The sequence below is a fragment of the Neocloeon triangulifer genome, unplaced genomic scaffold (genome assembly GCF_031216515.1).
Source record: "Neocloeon triangulifer isolate White Clay Creek 2 clone unplaced genomic scaffold, ASM3121651v1 ptg000020l, whole genome shotgun sequence".
In the NCBI taxonomy this organism is placed as follows: Eukaryota; Metazoa; Arthropoda; class Insecta; order Ephemeroptera; family Baetidae; genus Neocloeon; species Neocloeon triangulifer.
This window is the reverse complement of record NW_026775561.1, coordinates 1,219,931-1,242,115: the sequence shown is the minus strand read 5'-3', so window position 1 is coordinate 1,242,115 and position 22,185 is coordinate 1,219,931. Positions and strand designations below refer to the sequence as shown.

Genomic DNA, 22,185 nt, shown 5'->3' with positions numbered 1-22,185 from the left:
CGCCGTCGCTACACAATTTTTCCAGACTGCAACACGTGCCCTGATATTGGAACGTAAATTTATCTGTTGCTAAATAATTTTGATCCGCATTTGTCAACAAGTTTTCGTTCTAATTATTGCAAAGTTTGCAGTTGAGTTGAGCACATAAAAGCGGATCTATTTTTGAGAGCAAGAAATGTCCGAGGGAGGGGGAAGAGGGCAGTAGCGCGTTGTTTGCTCGTCCATAAGTCCGTCAGGGTGCGCTAATATTTGTTTATAAATCCATCCATCCAACTAATGGACTCCGGAAGTTGTTTGTCCCTGACAAGGGAACGCGCCGCCAATCTTGAGTAACCGATTTCTCGGCGGGGAAAATGTTTGGTAAAAATTAAAAAGAAAATATTAAATTTTATGCAAAGTACAGTTCAAATTAAATGGTGTGAAATAAAATGTAAAAATTTTAATTTTTTATTATCTGATTGAATTTTATTCAGCTTTCATCCGATATTTGCAAAGAAAAAAATATTCATTTTATATAAATTTGGAACTTATTTTTGTTGGATGTTTCACATTCTAAAGAAATGCAAATTTTTCGACTAAATGAAATTTAAAGTTTAAATCTTAAGATAGAAATGATTGAAAATTGACTTTAGAAACAAAAATCAGTTGCTGAAGGTTGGCCGAGAAAGCTTTGAAAGTTTTATATAATTCAAGTTTTTTCGGCCACCTTTTTGTCCCTCTCGCTGCAGGCACAATAAAGAGGGATTTATATTACACAGGGGGGGGCGACGAGCGACACATCAAAATCAGTAGTAAAACTCTCCTTTGAAGCGAGAAACGAGATCGATGAATTTGTTTTTGCCCCGCTCCGTCTCTTCTGCTCCGTCATCGAAGAAGAAAAAGTTGTTTGGACGATGGAAAAAACTTTTTACGCGCGCGCGCCTCTCCTTTTATTTTTCATCAAATTTTTAATGAGCTGCCGGAGTTCGCAGTCGTGGGAATTGAACGGAAGAAGGCGGCCTTAGATGTTTAGATTGCAATTAAAAAAGTTTTAATTCCGGCAGCACCGTCGCGCGCCTATCGATTTAAAGTCGAAGGTGCATTTCATTTATTCCTGTGCTTCATTTATTTATTCTAAAAAAATATCTTCTTTTGTTTCAGGTATGTGGACGTGTTTTTAGAAGTTTAAGCTTTCCGGACAGATTGTGAGTCTGCTTAAAATTAGATAATTTTCCATCAGCAATCTTAGAATTTAATTTAATTGGGTTTTTACTCCACTTTGTCAGCTAAGAAAATAAAAATTAATGAAAAACAAGCTGCAAAATGATCAATAATTATATTTAATGAAAACAACATTGTTGTCGCATTGAATATATAATTTGCCTATTTTCATCGGAAAAAAACTTACAATTCCATCATTTTTAATCCTCATTTTTATATAAGGTTTGTCTCGTTTGATTGCGTTTTGCAACTTAATTCTAGGAAATTTCGCCACAATTTTCGCTCCGGAGTGACACTTTTGGCCGCACAAATAAATTTCGTGCCAAATCCAGTTCGCAAAAGTGTCTGCCGCTGTCGTTTGGCCGGAATCAAAGCGACGGAATATATTCGAATCGGCCGAGCGAGAAATACATAATTTGCAGCACTCGAGAGTCGGTCCAGCTTTTAATAGTTTCGGTGCAAGTTTGAGTGCTCACGGCGGTGTGCGTAAAACAAGCCTCGACGGGGAAGAAATGTTCGCCCGGCGCCAAAATCGAATTAAATTGCAATTTCCTGCCGACAAAGCACTCGAGTGGTTGCGCGCGGGGTTCGCAGAGAAGTGAGTGACGTTCTCAAAACCACGCGGAGAGAGAAAGTGCTTGAAAATTTGTGGAAAATTGAGGCAGCAACCAAAATAGAAAAAAATAATAATTTGACTGGATTTTCTCAACCATAAAAAAAGATGATAAAAGTCAATTTTTTACTGTAATTGCTAAAAAATTGCCACTGCAAACTCTATTGAAGCACAAAATTGTCGAAAATTGGATGATTTTATTCAAGTTTTGTCTCAAATTTAGAATTTTCTTGTGATATCTACACTGAAATTAAAACTTCTGAACTTTTTTGATCCCGTAAGATCAATGTAATTTTTGTATGTTAATTGACCTTTTGGTTTCATTTTCCTATCTTAATTCAATTGATATGATCGTGTTTCAGTGAAATTTTTATCAATTTTGGTTGGGCAAATTTTGAGAAAAGACTTCTTTTAGAAAATTCCCATAAGAAATAATTTTCAAAAATCGGGCTGTTTTTAGCCAAAGCCTCACCTTTAATTTATTTCTCTAAATACGAGAATTAAAATATTTCCTACAAATTTTTATTTACATTAAAAAAAAAAGATTTCTTTTACAAAAACTTTTTCCATTTCAATAATATCTGTGAATGGATTTCTGGCGTTAATTCCAGCGAACTGTCTTCAAAGAGAAATTTACTGAGGCAATTCCACAAACATCTTTTTCCTTCTCTGCTTTGCGGTTTTTCCAATTTTTCCGCGCCATAAACTGCAGTTCACCTCGAGCGGTCTGTTTTCGCGACTTTCTAAGCCAGATTGCTCGTGACAAACACACTCCGAGTGCGACAGGTTTTTTTTATATACAAATCCTTTCAATAAATAATCTGTGAAATTGGAAGTTAGATTACCTGCGTCGCTCGGGAGTGAAGCAGGTTGCCTACTTTCTTTTATAGAAACTAATTTCAAATGTATTAAATTATCCTGGTGATGAGCAGCACATGCTGCGGAGATAAGAATGCAGCTTTTTCTTTTTACTTTCTGCGCAGAAAAATATTTTATCTGGAGAGAAGAATTGTTTCAGTCGGAAAGGATGAAGATAAGTGTGTTTTTGCCACTTACTTGGTAAAATGTTAATTAAGATTAAAACCGAGACAGATGGCTTTTTAAAGAAAAAGAGCGAGAATTATAAAAACTTTGCCGCTCCTTCTTTCTTTCTTTTGCCAGTGCGAGGAAAGGAAGGATAAGGCCGGATCTTACTTTTTTTTGCAGCCAGACGGGAAAAATAATGTCGAAAAGTTTCGTCCTCTTTCTTGAGCAAAAGTCTTCTTCCTCCTCCTCTGGACTAGATACTTTTTATTTCTGAATCAATTCACCTCTCGTTTTAATAAGCTTGCTCGGTCGCGCTGCATAAATTAAGCTTTTGATGAGAGCGAGTTCAAATTGAAACGAAAAAGCTGGCGTTTGAATTAGCATAATATTGAAGCGGCCAAAACTTTGGCAAAACTCGCTCGCTCGGAAACAACTTGAAGGGAGAGATATTCTTTTTTTTATTATTATTCCGGGGAAAATAACAATTTCATAAATATTTAAGACTCGATTATGCTGGCGAATCGAGAGGCGGAATACATTTTTCTCTGTGTATCGGAGAAATATACAAAAGTAAACCTTGCTTTTACACGAATCAGAAACAACTCACCATGACTTCCACTGGAAACCAGCGGCCATGAAAAAAGGAGATCTATTTATGCTGTGCCTCGGGTTTATTATTGTTGTTAATTTTTTTTATAATGGTTAGGATCACATTGATTAGAATCATAATTAAAAAAATTAAGAAAAGGAATTGTTGGAATTTTTTTATCAAAACATTTTCAGAAATTTCCCATGCCTAGGATAAAAAGTGAAAAGGTGGCGTATTTTTTGTATTTTTGTAGTAATTTTTCTATTCCTCGTACAAACCTGAGACCCATGGCAATCAATGGGAAATTTAATTAGCTTTTAAAAACCTACTAAGGTGGCTTAATTTAGACAATTTTTAGTGCCAAAAATTTCAATTTCTGGTTGAAAGGTCGATTTTTTTGTCCATTTTAATGGTTTTTGAGCTGTAACTCTTTTGAAAATCACTTTAAAGAAAAATGTTTCAAACAAAAGTTGTAGATAATTAAATTTTCCTCACTTTTTGTGTTAAACATTTTCTTTTAAATCCAAAGCTACAAAAGTTATAAAAGCGGAAAAGTTAACAAAAAAATAGCTTTTCTACTCAATTGTAATCTCATTTTTTTTTCAACATTTCTGCTTTAATAACTTTTTTCACTTTGGATTAAGGAGAAAATGCGGAATACTAAAAGTGTTCAAAATTAAATTATGTAAAACTTTTATTCAAAACATTTTTCTCTAAAATTATTTCTACAAGAGCTTAACATCCAATAAAAAATGGAAAAAATACCTTTGTTCAAACAATGTGAATTTTTGACACCAAAAATGGTTTAATTAAAACAAACTAGATAAGTTTTTGAAAGCTGTTGAAAGCTAACGAAATTTCCTATCGATCGGCGTTGGTTTCATGTTTGTACAAGGAATAGAAAAATTACTACAAAAATCCATTTTCTTAGTTTCGAAGGTTGATTGGAAAGTTGATGGGTTTGACGGGTTAATTACCGGGCGGGCCGTCGAAGGCGCTGATTGGATTTGTAATTAGTCCGGCGAGACGCGGATTCCGATTGGCCTGGTCACGTCTCTATATCGAAATACACATTGTGAGAGAAGAAAGAATTCGGGCGTGAGTGAGTGAGTGAGTGAGTGAGTGAGTGAGTGAGCGGTGGATCACACACCCTTTGCCTTTACAGCCCCCTCGGGACTCGGCGCGCGTCTCGGATTTTTTTATGTGTTGGCCAAACTTGATTTCTCTCGCGAGCCGGATTATTTTTATTTGATTGCAAAACATATCAAGAAAGAAAGAAAGAAAGAACTTTTCTTCCAACTTTTAATCTGGTTTTTTGGCAAGGGAGAGAAAAAGAAAAGGCAAGCGAGGGAGGAATATTTTATTATTTGATACTGATTGTGCATATTTTGCTCGGCATATCTGTCTGCGGTGTGGCCACGATTTATGTGTTTCGCGCTGACAAGAGTTGCGGAATTTTCCCCCGCCGAGAGAGAGGAAAAGTGAGAATTCTTCAGGGACCGTATGTCTTTCTTCGGGGCCAAAAAATGATAAAAGTAAAAGACGAGTGTCAGCAGATATGAGGGGAAATGTGCTTTTTCTTTTCTTTTTTATGACAAAAAATTGAAATATGGTCATTTTTAAGACAAATTTTGAAGCAACAGATTATTAAAATACAAAAAATTTGATTAATATTATTTTAAAATTTGAATGGAATTTTCGCAAGTGTTAATTTTACTTTATAAAATTGACTCCCTAAGTAAAGAGATTTTTATGCTTTTATATGAAGGAAACTTTTAACTTGATCTTTTTCATAAAATATTGAAAATTTCCACGAATCATTAGTAAGATTTATATTTTGCACTCAATCTCGTCGCGCACGTGGCAGGTATTATATTTCTAGCTTTATATTTTTATTTTTTGCAGTCGAAAGCCATTATTTCTCGCAGCTAACTAACAGGCCTAACAAAAACAAAGCGGATCCAGAGCAAAAAAGGGTCCAAAGGGTTATTATTTCAGTGGCCATTGAAGCCGCCGCCGGAATATTATCTCCGCCCGCCCGCGCGACTGTTTGTTGTGCCAGAGCAAAAAGGATTTACGCACTTCCCCGGCAGAAACAAGTGAATTAACATCCCCTCGAAAATCCGAGCAGGTGCACTTTGTGATTATTTTTCTCCGTGTTTGCAGCCGGGCGATTATTGTAATTTTCTTCACCGCGCCAAAGGGGTGAAAATTGCGATTCAATTATGTGCTGTACAAATTGTGTTTGGAGGGGAGAAACAACCCTTCAGGCCGACACTCAAAATAGAGTGTGACCTCCCATTTTCAACGCTTGGCAGGACAATTTAATTTTAATGCGATTAAAAATTTTATTTAAACTAAAATCAACAATACTTATTTATTAAAGAGAGCATTGGATTATGAATAAAATGAAAAATTTAAAGAAAATTATGTTGGTACTGCTGAATTTCTAAACAGTATTGCTTGTGAGGAAGAAGTTTTTCAATTTTGTTTTGAATATTTTTTGTAACTTTGACAAATCAGTTAAATCAACCTAAACATTTTTATGGATTATTCAACCTGATGTTTTATGAACATAAATCAAAGCAGAGTTTTATTCTTTGACTTTCAAGTCTACAAACGGTTGCGGTTTTCAATTCTAACGCGTGCTGACGTTCGTGTCACTTTTTTCCCTTTTCTTGGCTGCGAACAAAGCAAAGTTCAAAGATTTATTTATCCCCTGCTGTGCATGTACAAAAGCCAGAATTTTGTGCACAATTTATGAGATTTTTAACAGCTTGCGAATCTGGATTTACATTTTATTCCGTACAAAGGAAGCGAAAAATAACACGCATGCAAAAGAGAAGAGCTACAAATTCAGTTTGCCTCGAGCGCCGCGAGTGCCAAAGGTTAGAAAAGAGAACAAAAAAGTGGAGAGAGAAAATGTGTGTGTGTCTGGGTGTGTCGCCTTCACGCAGCGTGAAAACAAGCCTCTCTCATCTTTTATGCCGGCAAAAGAAGAAGAAGAAGAAATAAAGTTGAGCGACTTGTTTTCGGTCTTATTTATTCGCAGCCCTTTGCGGGGGTTGCGTGAAAAGTGGGCACGCATTATTTCATTTTGCGCAGAGGGATGTTCAACGCGTGTAGCGAAATCGAATTCTGGAAAAGTAAGGAAAAAGTAGAAATGTATCTGGGGGAAAAAATTGTCTGATTTTTTATGTGACAACTTCCTCATGTTTTCTCCTGATTCTTGCATTTGATGGGTTCGTTGAAAAGCAATTTTTCTCAAGATTGAAAAATTATTTGGTTTTTTTGGTTTTTTTCAGTAAATTTTTATACTGGAGCTCAAAACTGATGGAAAAAAATGGTAATTTTCACCCACATCAAATTATTAAAAAAAACTGTAATTTTGGTAAAATTCAAGCGGTTGAAAAAAATTAATAAATTTTCCTTTCAATTGATGTTTGTCTCAATTTCCTACAAATGATACAAATATTCTTCAAAGAAAAGTAAAACAATATTTTCTAGGCAAAAAAGCAGAGTCTTTTCTTGAGACTAAAGAAAGAAAAGAATTCCGGCCCGTCGAACTGCATCTGCCTTGTCAAATTTTTTCCTAACACATTTTCTTCTCTGGCCGGTGTTTTATGCTCTTCTCAGTCGGCTGGAGTGAAGAAAGGGGGGGGGGATGGATCAATATTTGATTTGCAAGCCGAGCCGGCCGCGTTATTGAAAGCTGAATGCACCGCTGGATGCAGATCAAGAGCGACAGCCTGCTGATTTCCTGCGAGAAATACATTTCTTAAGAATCAACTATCTCTCTTTGAAAGAACAAAGCGAAGAGGAATATAAATATGGCCGCTTCTCCGCGCGAAATGCAAAACTAGTTCTTCTTTCGTGCCGGCGGCGCCGTTTTGCATAATGCAAAAGTTGCTATTTTGTGTCGCGACCAACCGAGCGCGAAAAGCAATTTTGCTTAATGGAGAGGATAATCTCCCCGTGTGCTCTCGCTGCATTCGCCTCACCAGCCAGAGTGAATTAAAATTAAACTTGGCGGATATAAAAATGCAAATGTGAAAAACAGCGCGAGAGAGAGGTCACCGTTTTAAAGTCGATGTGAACGCAAGAAGAATATTTTAAAATTCAATTTGTTAAACAAAAAATGTTGATGACATTTTCAAGACATCTGCATTTTAATCTAAACATTACCTAACTAATCAGTTTATTTGATTTAAATTGTAATAAAATGTTGCAAGTATGGAAATATTGAGGTTAAAAACGATTAAAAATCGATGTCAAAAGTTATACTTTTAATTGCAAAACTTGAAATTTGTCACAAATTGTTCTTAAAAATCCAGATAACCTCCATGGATTTGTTTTCTGTTTAAAATAAATAATGGGTGTTCCAAATAACAGAGACGCGATTCTCGAGCAACGATTCTCAATGAAAGGTTCTCGTGCAAGGAACGATTCTCAAGTTGAATTTTAAAGGCAGAAACTTTCCTGGATAATCCTTTTGCGAGAATCATTTCTCAAGAATCGTTTCGAGAATCGATTAAATCTGATATTTGGACCCACCCAATCTTAAGATTGACAAAAAATATTCATTATAGCAAATAATTTGTAAATTTTAGTGGATTCAAAATAGTTATAAAAAAAAAACATTTTTATGGACATCTGAAAATAGTTTTATTCAAAAGTTTTACAAAATTATTGAAATTTCGTGAAAAAATTCAACCATTATTTTTTATTTTGCAGAGATTTATTCCGTTTAAAAAGATTTTTAAATGATAACATCAACTTTAAATCGTGTTTGACAACTTTTAATTGGAATAGAGCGGTTGAAAGTGGCAGGTCGATGCTGTGCCGCGGTGCAGCTGAGCCGGACCGGTTGCATAATGATGCCGAATCAGCACCACAGAAGCAAATAAATTATGTTGCTGGCTGCAAATTCATTTAATCGCCGCAAAACCCGGGTTCGGACATTTATCTGGATGTAATGATCGGTGTTTGAATGGAAACAATGGCAAGTCCTCTCGTGCCAAGACTTCTCTCCGCTGATTGCCCCATGCATCACGTCCCTCCCTCCCTCCCTCGCTCCCTCCTCCTCTCCAAAGACAAATAAAGACGAATTTGGGAATTTACGGGCGGCCGTTCCAATTTTTCAGATTAAACCGTGATTGATCGATCGGGCGCCGCGGCCAAATTAAAAGCCCCAAAGCCAGCTGCTGATGAATTGCGCTGCCGATTTTATATGTTTTGGCAGAGAAATTTTGGCCGTTTGCAGCCCGCAGCAGATTGCAAATTGGCACAGCACGCACGGAGCAAAAAAGAATTCAATCAATTCGGCAACAGAAGAACGCGACCCGAATTGCCTTGTTCATCACCGAAGCACTGATTCGGTTTCAAAAATTTTAATTGAGAGATATTAACATTAAATATTTGAGAAATTTAGTAATTTTTTCAATGAATGATTATGTTTGAACTTAAATTCGAATTATTCAAAAATTTCAAACGCAATTTCATTCTCATTATTTGCAAATCGCCAAATTTTTCTTTTATTATATAATTAATTGTTGATCTTTAAAAAAAAACACGAAATTAAATATTATTTGATGTTTCAGTGACAATTAATATTTTTGAAACTTTTAAATGCAAAAAAGAAGAATCAAAACCGCTTCACAAATAGAATAAATTCAATGATGAAAATAATTTGAAAAATTCCCAAAATATCTTTTGCTTCAGAATTTGAATTGAAGACCTTTTTGGTCTTTCATGTCTTTTGAAAAGAAGAATAAAAAAAATATTTCGCCCAAATCAAATTGTGAAATTTATTCGGTCGCAAATTCCTGCGTGTCCCTTTGGAGGAGAGCGTGTGTGTGTTTCTGTGTTCCTTTGTGGCGGCGGCAGAGGAAAAGGGTGAAACCAAGCGTGAAATCCCCAAGGAAGCGTAACCTCGTTTAGTGCGACTCGTTCGTCCTCCTGCACATTATAATAACACGGCCGCGCGTGTGTTTGTGGCCAGACGAGACCAGAGGCCGGACGGACGGACACACGCCCATGCAAATGCGTCTATTTTTGCGGCTCGAATATTTTAAAGGATCATTTCGGCCGTGAAAGCGCATTTTCCACAGCCACGTTTCGCCTCTGAAATTTGCCGTCATGAAATTTAGTTTTCATTCCGATTCCTGTGAAAAGCGTGGACAGAAAAATTAGAGTAAAACATTTAAAATGAAAATCTCAAAACGGTTAAAAAATCATGAATCTCAATTTATTTGGAATAATGGAGTTCAAAAAGTTCTTTTTCAAATTTATAGTTTTAAATTCAGAATTAATTTTTTTTTTAATTAATATATAATTCAACTCACATTAGTCAGAGTAAATTTCAAATGTAAACTACGAAAAGAAAACTTTGTTTTCTGCTGGTTTTACATGTAATTACCGGTGTCGGCAAAGCACTCGCGCCGCCAAAGTTGTCGGGCAAAACTTGGTAAGTGGAAAACAATTTAACGATCGCGTCGGTTCTTGGCATGTGTGCCACTTGGTTGTTGTACCATGTCGTCGTCGTTGTGGAGAGGCAATCAGCAATTCCGATTACATCTGCAGAGCAACAACTGCTGCCGCGCCCCACATCGCAATTAATTCGCAATTATGATTCGGTCATGAGAAAGTGTCGCCGGCGCCGCACCTGCGCTCGCGTCCCACACAAAGTCAAATTCAATCATGTTCAAGATTTGCAAATTTCATTCCCTATGCAACAAAATATTTCAAAAACAACCAGAAAGGAATAATTTTGAAGGAAAAATGTAATTGATTTTTAAAAATATTTGGTAGAAAACAAATCAAAAGCACAATTCTTTTAACAATTTTATTGGAAGTCTTTATTTTAATCATCTGTGTCTTTTTCATTTTGAATTGGATTGCAATGGATTTTGTAAAAAAAATCACTGTTCTTCCTGAAATTCCTTTTTGAGAACATTCTTGGGGGAAGCTTGAAAAAGTAATTGAGATTTTTTAATAAATTCAGACGCAACCTTTCATGTAAAAACTGCCATCGGATTCCTTTTGTACTTTACACATCAAAGAACAATTAACAAAAATCAAAGCCACCGTCTGCAAAAGGCGTGAATTTTCATCCCTCTCCTCAGAGTTTGCTTTTGAGCACTTTGGGCAGATGAAAAAAGAAAGGCGGCGGCGGCGGCACTTGCGGGGGTTTCACGTGCGCGGTGCATTACGACAATTACTCCTTTGATGAAGCGCCGGCCGGCTAGGTGACGAACGGCGGCGCCAACCACACGCTTTTCGAGGGCTTGAACGGGCTGTGGGCACAAGTGGTCATCCAAAACGCGAGTCCATCTTGACTTCTTGTGCTTGAAACGCGCGGCGGAGGCGTCGGTTTATTTCTGCTCTGCGGCTTTCGAGTGCGCGCGATCGCTTCATTTCAACCCGGGACTTTCCTCAAATGCGAATATTATGTCAAAGCACCCTTTCTCAGAATTATTCAAGCCAAACCCACGCACATTTGTTCGATTAAAAAAAAGAGAGAAACAAAAAATTACAATTTTCAGCGTTAAAAATTTAAAAAATTATTTTAACTGAAATTTTAATTTATAATTCCAGATTTTCACATGAATTAAACTTGTGACGGTTTTTCCCTTGTATCCAATAATGTAAAAATCGTTTTTGCATTTTCTTAATCTTTGGTTAAAAAGCATGATTTAAAAAAAAATATATATTTCTCTTAATACTTCTGTGGGCTTTAATTTTTTCTTTTTTTCCCCGCACTCGTCACGTCGGCGCTTAATGCGAAGGGTAATCACTGGTGTGAATGTGAAATAAATTGGTCGCGCGGCTGATAAAACTGCGGAATCGATTTTTAAGCGCGGCCGGCCGGCCGGCTTTCTCTAGGCTTGATAAGGCGGCGCGCGCCAGCTTGGAATTTGCATATCAGACGTGGACGGTTGAGTTTTTCTTCTTCTTGCATTTCACTTGAGGCTTTTTCTTTGCCAGCCCAAATGACGTGTCTAGCGGAATTTCTTCTGCTTTTACGACGCGATGTTGGAATGATAATATTTGCCGGGCCGGCTCTCGCTTTATGCTGATGATGGCGCCATAAATTACACTTTTCTGGCTGCGAACATCACACGCAGCGATAGTAGAGCCTTAATATCGTTTCGTCGAATGTGTTTGCCTTCGGGCGCCGATCGAACCAAAAACACACTAAAAGCCCCACCGAAAACTGCACCCTTGCAAACAACGACCAAAGGGAGGCTCGGCTTTCAAATTCTTGGTTCATCTCCAAAGTCATTTCGTACTTTATCTTGAAAAATATCAGAATTTTTGTAGGTCTCGGCGAGAGCTTTCCAAAGATATGCTGGACCAATTTGGATTGAAATTTGAATTCGGCCTCAAAGTTTAGCAAAAAATCAATATATTTGGCTCAAAAATAACTTTTAGCCTCTGTATTTTCTGTATTTTTTATCTGTTGATCAGTTAATTAATTTACATTTAATTTGTTTAATATAATTACAAGTAATTTTAAAACATATTATATTTCATGCTAGAAATGAAAAGGGGCTTAGAGTGATTCAAGAAAATGCTTGAACAAGTGAAGATGGCAAAAATTCAATTTTAAACAGTCATTATAAAAATCAGGTAAAATTGAGATTAAAAAAAGTGACTAATTCCTGGAAAAGCCACATTAAAAGCGGCGGAATTGAATCAGCAACCACGCAAAATTGGCCGGAACTCCATTAAGCATCAAATTAACCCACTTGAGCTCTGCAATCTCTGAATTAGCTTTCTGGGATCAAATAACTACTTATCCGCCTACGTTGCTGCCTAGGAAAGTGGAGACGCGCAGTACTTGTAAATAGAGCATGTTTGCAAACTCCCACACGGCTTGTGAATGGCAAATTACAATTAATCACTCGGGAGAAGCAGAAGTGCAGCCCACGCGCAGTTCATATAAATTATAAATATTAATAAAGAAAATACGATGCAGAAAACTTCATCTATTTTTAAATAAAGAAAATTGTATTGCTCGGTTGGACGATGAAGAAATGTTTCATTTTAGCTCCCGCTGGAGTTAATTAAAGTAATAAATGTCACACAAATGAATTGTTTTAATTTCCACTAAAGCAATTTTTGCCCAATTAAAACTGCAGAGCTAATTATCAGCGGAAATAAATTGAAAAGTTATTCTTTTTCAGCAATAAAAGCAGTTGACACACTTTTCAAGCTGCTTAATATTGCGACACACACACAAACAGCAATAACAATATCGCGGCAGAGCTGGACACAGTGGAGCGTGAAATTGGCCGAGTGCAGCGCGCAGATAGTGCCGTTCATCATGTGGACGAGCACTTTGCCTAACACCTTTAGCTCTCTGGGCCGGCCTTTGATTAAAAATTGATGAGCCACGTAAACGCTCCCACACATCATTCGCCATTAAAATTGATATTCGAGCCCAGCGGGCCGTGAATTTCCGTTCACCACCTTTTCCACAAAAATTTCAAATTATCTTTAGAGATTTTTCCAATTATCGAATGAAAATAGTCAATTTAAAGAAGCAACTGCAACGATCATTGTTGAAAGGGAAACACGTAGAACTGGTTTTCAAAATTATCAAAAAATATGGGCAAAATGCAAAAAAATTTACTCAAAAGTGCTCAAAAATTAGCTCGACTTTCTCGAAATCTATGAAAACGTAAAAAAAGAACATGGATTTTTAACACTCAATTGACAATCAAAAGAACCCTGTGATTTTAACTTAATTTTTTTTTGCTGAGGATTTTGTTGCGCTGAGGTAGTTCCATCCTCTTAAATTATCGGAAAAAAACTACAAAACTAATGGATAACATTAATTTTAAAATTAACCTTCCCAACCCAATTTTTTGCACTTTTCCATTTTGTCATTTATCTTTTTATAAGATTTTCTTTCATTGAAAACTTCTTTTACCACAATTTTATGCTTCATGGAATTTCTTTGAAAGCAATTACGGAAATTGTAAGGAGATGTCGTCAAATTTAAACGCGACAAAAACACGCCACACAATTTGAGACAAATTCAGCGCGAGGGAGGGAGGGTTTTTGCTGCGGTCCCCTGCGCCTGCACCGGCGCTTTTCCTAATGCAATTTATTATATTTTCTTATGGGCGGGGGAGCGAAATTTCCATAAAATGAAGCGATTTTCCGCGTAATAAAATTCGGCACGCCCGACATTTCCGGCCTCTCTCATTAAAAGCCCTCTTAACGTGTTGGAATATATAAATTTCAAATCCGCAGAGCACTCGATAATTACGGTATCGACGGCCTGTAATTATTATTCAGGCACGTGTCTGGCAATAAAGTCGCTAATCACGCCAGAGAAAAAAAGAAGGGAAATTGCTCGGGGCAAAACTTTCCTTCTTTCTGGTTCCACCACTTGTGGAAAGCTGCAAGATTTGCCTGAAAAGTTTCCATGTATATTCACTCTTGTTTAAAGCAGGTGTTCAAGTTTTGAATATTATCAACCCCCGTGGTCTTCATACATGCAAAATGTGTTTCAGCCTGTCGCCCTGAGGCTGCCAACTTTTATGCGCCCTTATTTTTTTTCTCTCTCCTCTTTTCTGTTTTCCGACTCAACGTTTATTTGACAGATAAAAAGTTAAGGTTTAATCTGATGGGAATTCTGCTAGTGTTCATTTTTCCCAACAATTCGTAAATTTCGGGTGAGAGGAAAAAAATAAGAAGAAACAGGCGAATTTTTTCTTGTTGATAATCTTCGGGAAAGACTCCCCGAGCGCCGCCGGCTAAAAATTGCCTGCGAGTGTCAAACGGGGGAAAAAATTCGAGGAGAAAATGTGAATATCTGCAACGCCTGCTGCTTTTGTTCCCATCATCATTTTCCTCCTTTTCTTGCGCCAAAATTCTCCCCTCCACATATAAATATTTCACGCCGCCGAAAAAGTGCTCCGGATAAGAAAAAATATTTTAAATAAAAAATTAAAATTAAAGCAAACATTGCGTGTTTCTCGGCGTGCTCGAGGGATTACTCAGGTATATTTGAAAAGGCTGAAGGTCTGGTAAAAAAATCCGCTGCTTTTGATCCAGTCTGATTGGCTAAGTGGATCAGAACGTAGTCAATAAAAAGAAGGTTTTGCTCTTTTTAGCTAAATTTTTATATTGGTTTGATTAACGCAAACGATGGTCTCGTTGCATCAGAGGCCAAGCATTGATCAGATAAAGTCTAATTGACGAGACAGAATCAATTTATGATCAAAAGAGAAGCAAAAATGTCTCTCTTAAGCAAAAACAAACGATTTAATATGTTTCTCTCACATTGTAAATTATTCAGGAAAATTAATCATTTAGCTTTTATGCTGAAACGGGAGATTGATTTCTTATCACGGAAAAAGGGCAAATGGAATTGGAGCATTATCTGAAATTGGAGATGCGTTTCCATCAAGCGAGCTTTTCTCATTTCTCGTCAGAAAAAAAATATAAAAAGCTTTTTCAAACTGAAACTACTATGAACTCGCGAGTTGCAAACTTGTTCGATCTCCTGCGCAATAAACGGAAGCAGCTTTATTCTTCACCTATGAAAGCAGGTTTTATTATCACTATAAATACGAGAGCAGACAAATCAATTTTTCATCAGGTCACGTGGGACGACATTAATGTAAGAAATTCAATATTCTCTGCAAACATAATAAAAAAGACTATTTATTTCCTTGAACTAAAAGTTTTTTGAGATCGATTTGATGAATATACAATTACTTTCAATAATCGTCCGCCAGCTCGAATTCCCTTTTCAAGTAATTATAAATTTTGAGCACGTCGATTCCGTTGTCCTGGAGGGTGTCGATGAGTGCCTGGTACTGCGGACACTCGACCAGAAAGCTGAGAGTGTTTTTGTATTCGTCCGAGGCGAGGAATTGGAGCAGATCCTGCAAAAAAAATCACTCAAGCTGTTCTATCAGCACTTTCTCTCTCTCTCTTGGAATTTGTCGTCGCACCATGAAAGGGACGCTGGTCCTGCTCACGTAGAAGTACACGTCCCTTATGTCAGTCAGGATGAAATACGGCATCATGTTGTAGATGAACGGCATAAAATCCTTATCAAGCGCCGCCGTTTTTTCTGGCTCGGCAGGATGCGGCACCGGAAAGGGCGGCTTGTGGGTCATGGCGCGCGCTTTTTCCAGCCACAGCTGCGCCGGCACGCCGTGCTCCATCAGTAAATTTCGGTACTGAAAAAAACGAGCAATAAAATATGTAAAAAAAAAATCAGCATGCTTAAAAACGTTGAATATTCTAGACCGTTTGATTTAAAATTTGTTTCAAAGATGGACTACAATGAATTTGTAATTCTTGAATGTAAAAGAGGACCAAATTGAAATGACCAACATCGAAATTCTAATTGAGAATTTTGCACTAGCAAACATTTAAACTGGATATCGCGTTTTCGAGCCTAAAGAATTTTGAACTTCAGCAATTTTTTTAAATTTAAAAGTTCTTCTTTTAATGTTTTTAACCTAATTTATGTAGTTTATCGATCAGGACTAATATCCTCAAAATTCAAATTCATTTGGCGGCAAAACGTAAGAATCCCAGTTTGAAATTTACGAACGGCAACTTTTTATTGAGATTTTAATGTTGGCTTAAAAAATTTGATCCTATTTTTCAATCAGGAATATAAAAATTGGCAATTGTTGTTCTTTAAATCTTATTATTACAGATTCCTTTATCTCAATTATTTCATTAAACTGTTGAAATGTAATGAAAACGGCACCTCCTCGAAATAAACAGAGGCAATGAGCTCGTCAAGCAGATCATTAAACCGCTGGGAAACGAGGAAGTCGGCGCTTCTGGCAAACTGCTCGTTTTCCTGGTACGTGTGCAGGAAAGGCGAGACGAAATCCTCAAAAGTGACCACGTCCAGGAATTTATGAAAGTCTTTGGTCAGCGTCGACGTCGCTCCACTTCCTGCCAACACAATAAAAAAACTCCATTTTAATGATTTATAAAAGCCGCAGCATGAAAAATTGGAAGCTCACCTGCCTGCAAGCTTAATCCGAGCAGCACGATGGAATAAGCGGCTGAAAGTGACATGTTTTATTCAGCCGGGCACTGAAAACTCATCTGCGAATGTAAAATAATTCGGATCAGCGGTGAAGAGTGCTCAATTATCGCGCCGTGATGCGTGGAAATGCGAGATAAGCAGGATTTTGATAACGTGTCCTCACTCGCCCTCCCGCCTGTCACTGGCACTTTTTTTATTTTTTTTTTATTTTTAACAACTTTGTTTACCAAAAGCGCGATATCATCACAAAGGTTTTTTATTATTTTTGTATGTTCGTGCAGAGATACTAAATCAATCAAATTTTCAAGTGTTGTGTAATTTCTTTTTTACATTTGATTGGCAAAACCTAGGCAGAGATCGATGATGTTTGGAGGCGCGATTGGTGATGCGAATTATGCATAAATAACTATTGGCAGTGTTTGTGTCAACATGAGCAGTCACAAATGGAATTACACGCACGGAATCTATTTGCTCTGCTGCAGCCCAGAGTAAACCAGAGCACGCTCCGTTTGTGTTTTCCAATAAATGCACGGCGTGCCATTCATTATTTAAATTTGACAGCGGCAAATATTTCACTTGCACGCGCCGCCGATATTTGTTTGCGATAAATAGAGGAGGACACGAGAGAGCGCATTTAATGCTTTTTGTGTAGATTAATCACGCCATTTGCAAATGAAATTTAAAAAATTGACACACTTAAGGAATTATATAATGAGCTAGGCAAAAAAAATTTGATTTCTATGAACAAAACAACAAGCATTAAACTTATTAAAACTTAAAATTGAATAATGATGAGTGGAAATGAAATAATAAAGATTATTATGAAAAATACAAATTTATTTCAATCTCTGTCTTCTTTTTTTTTAATTTACTGCCTCAGCCAGGCCTTGATGAGGTCAAGAGCCTCGGTGAGGAAGACACCGTTGGCGTCGAGCTCGTCGGTGGCCGCGATGTAGACGCTGTTTGAGGTCAGGGCGGCACGGACGTCGGCGTACTCAGGGCTCTGGTAGACGGCCCACAAGTTCTGCAAAAAAAAAAAAACAGGGTTTCAAGCTCAATTGCGCTTGTCAGATTTGCATTTTACGTTGTAGTCGGGGCTTGTGGCGATCAGGTCCTCGTGGACGGCGACAAATTCGGCGTGGGTCAGGAGGCCGAGCCAGCTCTCGACGAAGGGCAAGATGCTGCGGGGCAGCTTGGAGACGGGCCTGCGGACGAAGCCGGTGGAGGTGGCGGGAACGAACTCAGGAACTCCGAGCCACGTGCGGATGGCGTTCAACCAGTAGTAGGCGGGGATGTTGTTGGACTCGAGGAAGTCAAAGTACTGCGGATGGAAATTGCATGAAAATTTGCACTAAAATTCTGTGCATAAGACTGACAGCCTGGAACTCAGGGACGGCGTCAACCTCCAGGACGAGCTCGGTGAACCTAGGCGACCTGATGAAGTTGACTGAGCCGGCGAAAGCAGCGTCGGTGTCGTAGGTGCTGTTGAAGAGGGCCTCGGTCTCGGCCTGGGGGATCAGGGCCAGGAAGCGGCGGATGTCCGCGATCAGGTCAAAGGCTGTTCGTGTCAATAACCAATTTGCAAATGAGTGGAAGATTATTTTGTTTGAGACTTACGCTGAGGGGCGGCCGCGGCCAGTCCCAGGAAGGCGACGAAAACAATTACGAACTTCATCTAAATATTCAATTGTCAGACTTGCAATAAACTTCAAATGCTCCACTTACCTTGGTTTGAAGGAAAGTGATTCTGGATGCCGCTCGCCCACTATTTATACAAAGCGTTCGCCCTCTTGAACCGAAAGTGGAGTTGCACAGCGACAAACTTTGGACTTGCAAGATTTCGGCCGAGATTATCTAAAATTAATACTTCAAGTGGCCGAGTGAGATTTGATTAATCATCAACGGTGCACATTGCACTGTTATGTGAAAGATTATACCGCTCTTGTAGACCCTCTTGTCAAAAATATTGCCTAGAGCAAATGTTTGAACTTTCGACTTTGATTGGATTATCTAACCAGGAAAGTTCGGACCTAGAAAGTGTTCCGGGTTCTTTTTATCAATTGCCAAACCCTTTTTTCTTAGATCTTTATAAACTTTGAGCTCTCTTGTTCTTACACAATTTTGCTGTTATAAAATTGCTTCACAACGATTTTATAAATTAATTGACGTGCTCCTCAAATCTTTCAGATTTTGATTTTCATTGTTGTGAAAATGAGTAAAATTTCTAGATATGTCTACTTTATCCTTTTACTTATGCAATACACATGTCATAATGAAAGATTAAAATTTAGTCCTTTCAATAATCTAGAATGTATAAAAATTGCAAGTATCAAATGGTAACCTCATTGATTTTATCTTTAATAAAACTTTTAATAATTAAACGCATCTTACTTGGGTACATCATGATATATAAAATTCGCATAATATAAACGCGGGTGATGCCACTTGACAATTACGTCCAGGCAATCAGCAAATCTGGTTGAAAAAGGGTATATCAACAATCGTGTTTCCAGTGGCCCAGTTTTAAGTGCAATACGACGAATGCATTTGATCAATCTTATCGCTCGCTGCATTAAATTAAACTTTTCCTTCAAGGCGGCATAATTTTTATCTCACGTTCGTCCTATCAGCTTGTGCTACTCTCAGCGTCACGTTTGCTGATATGCAATATAGCTCTAGTAAATTCGGTCTTGCATTAACTAGATTTGCGACCTTCCTAGAGCAGGGGATAATTTAACGCAATTAACCTGCCGTCTCACGCATATGCACAAACTTCATCAAATGCGCTTCCGAAAATAATGCGTTTATCTCGTCCCAAATTGGATCCGGCGCGAGTTTCATTTGCGTTGTGTAATAAACACCCAGCAGCTCCACACACACGAGAGAGAGAGAGGAAATTGGTTTAAATGAGGAGTAAGAATGTGGAAAACACACACGAGAATGGCTTCTGTGCAAATACTTTGAGGGATAATCCGCAGCGAAATCCGGTTATTACGACTCGAGCGTTATTCCAAGCTCACCAAATATACTCTTTGCTGCTCCACAAGGTCCACTGATGTCCACAATTTGTAAAATTTCTTTTGACGGTTGATTAAATTTTACCCAAACCTGCCTTCCTTAACAAGGAGCTCATAAAATCTACACTCAAATTAAAACCTCTGAATCTTTTCCAATAAGATCAATACAATTTTTTGATGTCTAGTGACCTTTTTGATTTTATTTTTCAATCTTTATTGGGGTGTTATGAACGTCATTTAGTTTGATTTTTATCTATTTTTGTATGAAAATTTTCCCGTAAGAAATAATAATAATATTTATAATATATAATTATAATAATAATAATAATAATGTTAAATTTCAAAAATTCAGCTCTCCCAATAATTTCAATTGTTTGTCTCATGGGCTGAAATTTACGAGCAAATTCAATTTCAAGAAAAATTCCCAAAAGTAATTAGGCCGTTTTCTCTCTTAAATTACCTATAATTAAAATAAGTTTGCAGGATCGAATCTCACATTCTTTTTAAGATGCATAACAATAATTTTCAGTGAAAAACAAATTGAAAGTTGAAAGTTTTGTTGCAAAATAAATAATTTAAAATAAAAGAGTATTATTTGTTGAAAACTAATTTAATAAAATATAAATAAATGAAAAATAATAATAAAGTCATTCTTTTGACGTGAAGCAAAGAATGAATTCTGCCCCTGTGCTGGTGTATTAGTCGGTGTTGTGTGCGAAAAAGTGACTAGCACACATCAAAGGCGGCCGTCACTCGCCGCCAGAATCCGTCTGTCCTCTTGGCCTGCCTGTGTGGCCGAAAGGAAAGAAAATCTAATTTGCAGCAGTTGCCCACGCACGTTTCACTCAGCACTCTTTTAAGTTGGGCGAAAAGCCGCAAGCGATGCTACTTTCCTTTCTCATCTACCCTCTCGTCGACGAGAACGAAAAAAGCAAGGAGGGAAGAAGAAGGCAAGGGTGGAAAAGAAGGCAGATCAGTCAGTGTACGTACGCAGATCAAATTCGGCCCCAAATTGACTATCTACACGGCGCACGCCCTATTTCCCGCTTACAAGGGTCACTCGCTCCGTCCAAAGGAAAAGACACAAAGGCGGCCGGGAGTACAGCTGCCCCGAGAAATTGGACAATGATCACGTCCGTGGCATATTGCAATGGCCCTTTGATGCATCACAACGGCTCGGGCAGCAGCGCTTTTTGCACACACGCAATAACTTCTGCTTTTATAGAAAAATATGCCTTCAGGAAATTTTATTCCTCAAAAGCGCATCAATTGATATAAAATAAAGTCTCAAAATTTGATCCTGAAAAGTTAAGCAATCAAAAATTAAAAAAAAGAGGAAGTTTCCAAGAAACCAAACTTTGTCGTTGAAAATACATACGAGTTCAATTTAAGGGGAGGCTTTTTGCTAAAAAAATCACCTTGATTAATTTTGACAGTATGTGAATTTCATAAGCTCCTGGTTAATTTTTTTTTTCTATTAAAAATTGATATTTTTCAATTAAATGAAATTAAATTCCTGTATCTTATTGGTATGACCAATAATTATTCAGCTTATTGCAAATTTATATTGATTAAGCAACTCATTGGAAGAGAATTTCGCAATCAACAATTAATTTGCACTGCAGAGATCAATTATCAAGGCATTCGGTCCGTCTGCTCAGCTGTCCATGGAATTCAATTTGAAAAGCGCTTTGTCGTTTAGCGCAACAAAAGGGAGGCTGACCTGCTCCATCTTTTTGCGTGGGACGAAATAACTTGTGGGCATAGTTTGCGTGCAAAATGAGTTGGAAATGAGAAGTCTGTGTGAGGAATAAACAGGATATTGCCGCCGTCGCCGACACGGACTGCAAAAACTGTTGCCGCGCTCAAAAGAGAGAGACTTTGACCAGCGAAGCAAAAAACTCGCAACCTCTGCGACGACTGCTTATTTGGTCTCTCTCAGATGTTTTGTCAAAGGATCAACTGCGATTAATGGAGAGACTCGCTCGAGTGGGGTGCCACAAAAAGTACACCCTCTCTAATTACTTTCCGCCATTTCGGGGGAAAATCCTTCTTTCTCCATCGGAAGAAAATGCAGCTCCAAGGAAATGCATCCTGTGTTTGCTGCTGTGAAAGGGATTTTTTCAAACTAGGTTAACCATCAAAGCTGGTATGAAAATATTGAATGCACAACACCCCGCCAGCTCGCTCACGTAACGAGATGTCGAGATTTTTACGCTCACCTTATGTATGCAGCTTTTGATTTCTCGCGTTCAAAGACGAAAATGAGAAGAAAAAATAAATCCGTTGAAGCAGCTCTGAGTTGGCTCAAAGAGCATATTAGATTTCTTTCCGTGCAAAACTGCTGAATGAATTCCATTCAGGCTGATGGAAAAAACTTAATAAATGTATTTTATAAGCTGAAGAAGAATTTGAGTGGATCGTTTATTTAATCAATTTTTTCTCTGTTCGCAGGTAAATTTCCCGAGACTTTCACATCAACAGTTTTAATGAGGGTTTGTGAGTACAAAATTAAGAAAAGTTACGACACTCTTATGACAAAAATGACAAAAATTTCACTGTTTTTTTTATCAATTTTTATTGTTTTTAATTAAAAAATCATATAAATCAAAATTTGATTATTTTCACACAATTAAATGTTGAATATAAAGCTTGGGATCAAAAGTAAACTACTTTTGCTTTAATTATAAAAATCATGTCA

The 22,185-nt window shown here is 37.6% G+C and overlaps 3 protein-coding genes across 18 annotated transcripts in view; 1 reads left to right on the top strand and 2 right to left on the bottom strand.

The window, feature by feature from the left end:
• The window catches only part of LOC132203822 (hemicentin-1), a 165,978-nt gene that overhangs the window by 34,640 nt on the left and 109,153 nt on the right, over positions 1-22,185 (top strand). The window lies entirely within an intron of this gene.
• Positions 15,165-16,602, bottom strand: LOC132203915 (uncharacterized). Its single transcript, XM_059632080.1, has 4 exons — positions 16,442-16,602; positions 16,177-16,370; positions 15,404-15,634; positions 15,165-15,334 (listed from the first exon to the last, which is right to left on the bottom strand). The coding sequence occupies exons 1-4, from the start codon at positions 16,494-16,496 to the stop codon at positions 15,167-15,169; spliced, it is 648 nt and encodes a 215-aa protein (XP_059488063.1). The 5' UTR covers positions 16,497-16,602; the 3' UTR covers positions 15,165-15,166.
• On the bottom strand, positions 17,284-18,227 carry LOC132203903 (uncharacterized). The gene is made up of 4 exons (XM_059632067.1): positions 18,085-18,227; positions 17,844-18,025; positions 17,552-17,788; positions 17,284-17,491 (listed from the first exon to the last, which is right to left on the bottom strand). Exons 1-4 carry the CDS (start codon positions 18,140-18,142, stop codon positions 17,336-17,338), a joined length of 633 nt encoding a protein of 210 aa, XP_059488050.1. The 5' UTR covers positions 18,143-18,227; the 3' UTR covers positions 17,284-17,335.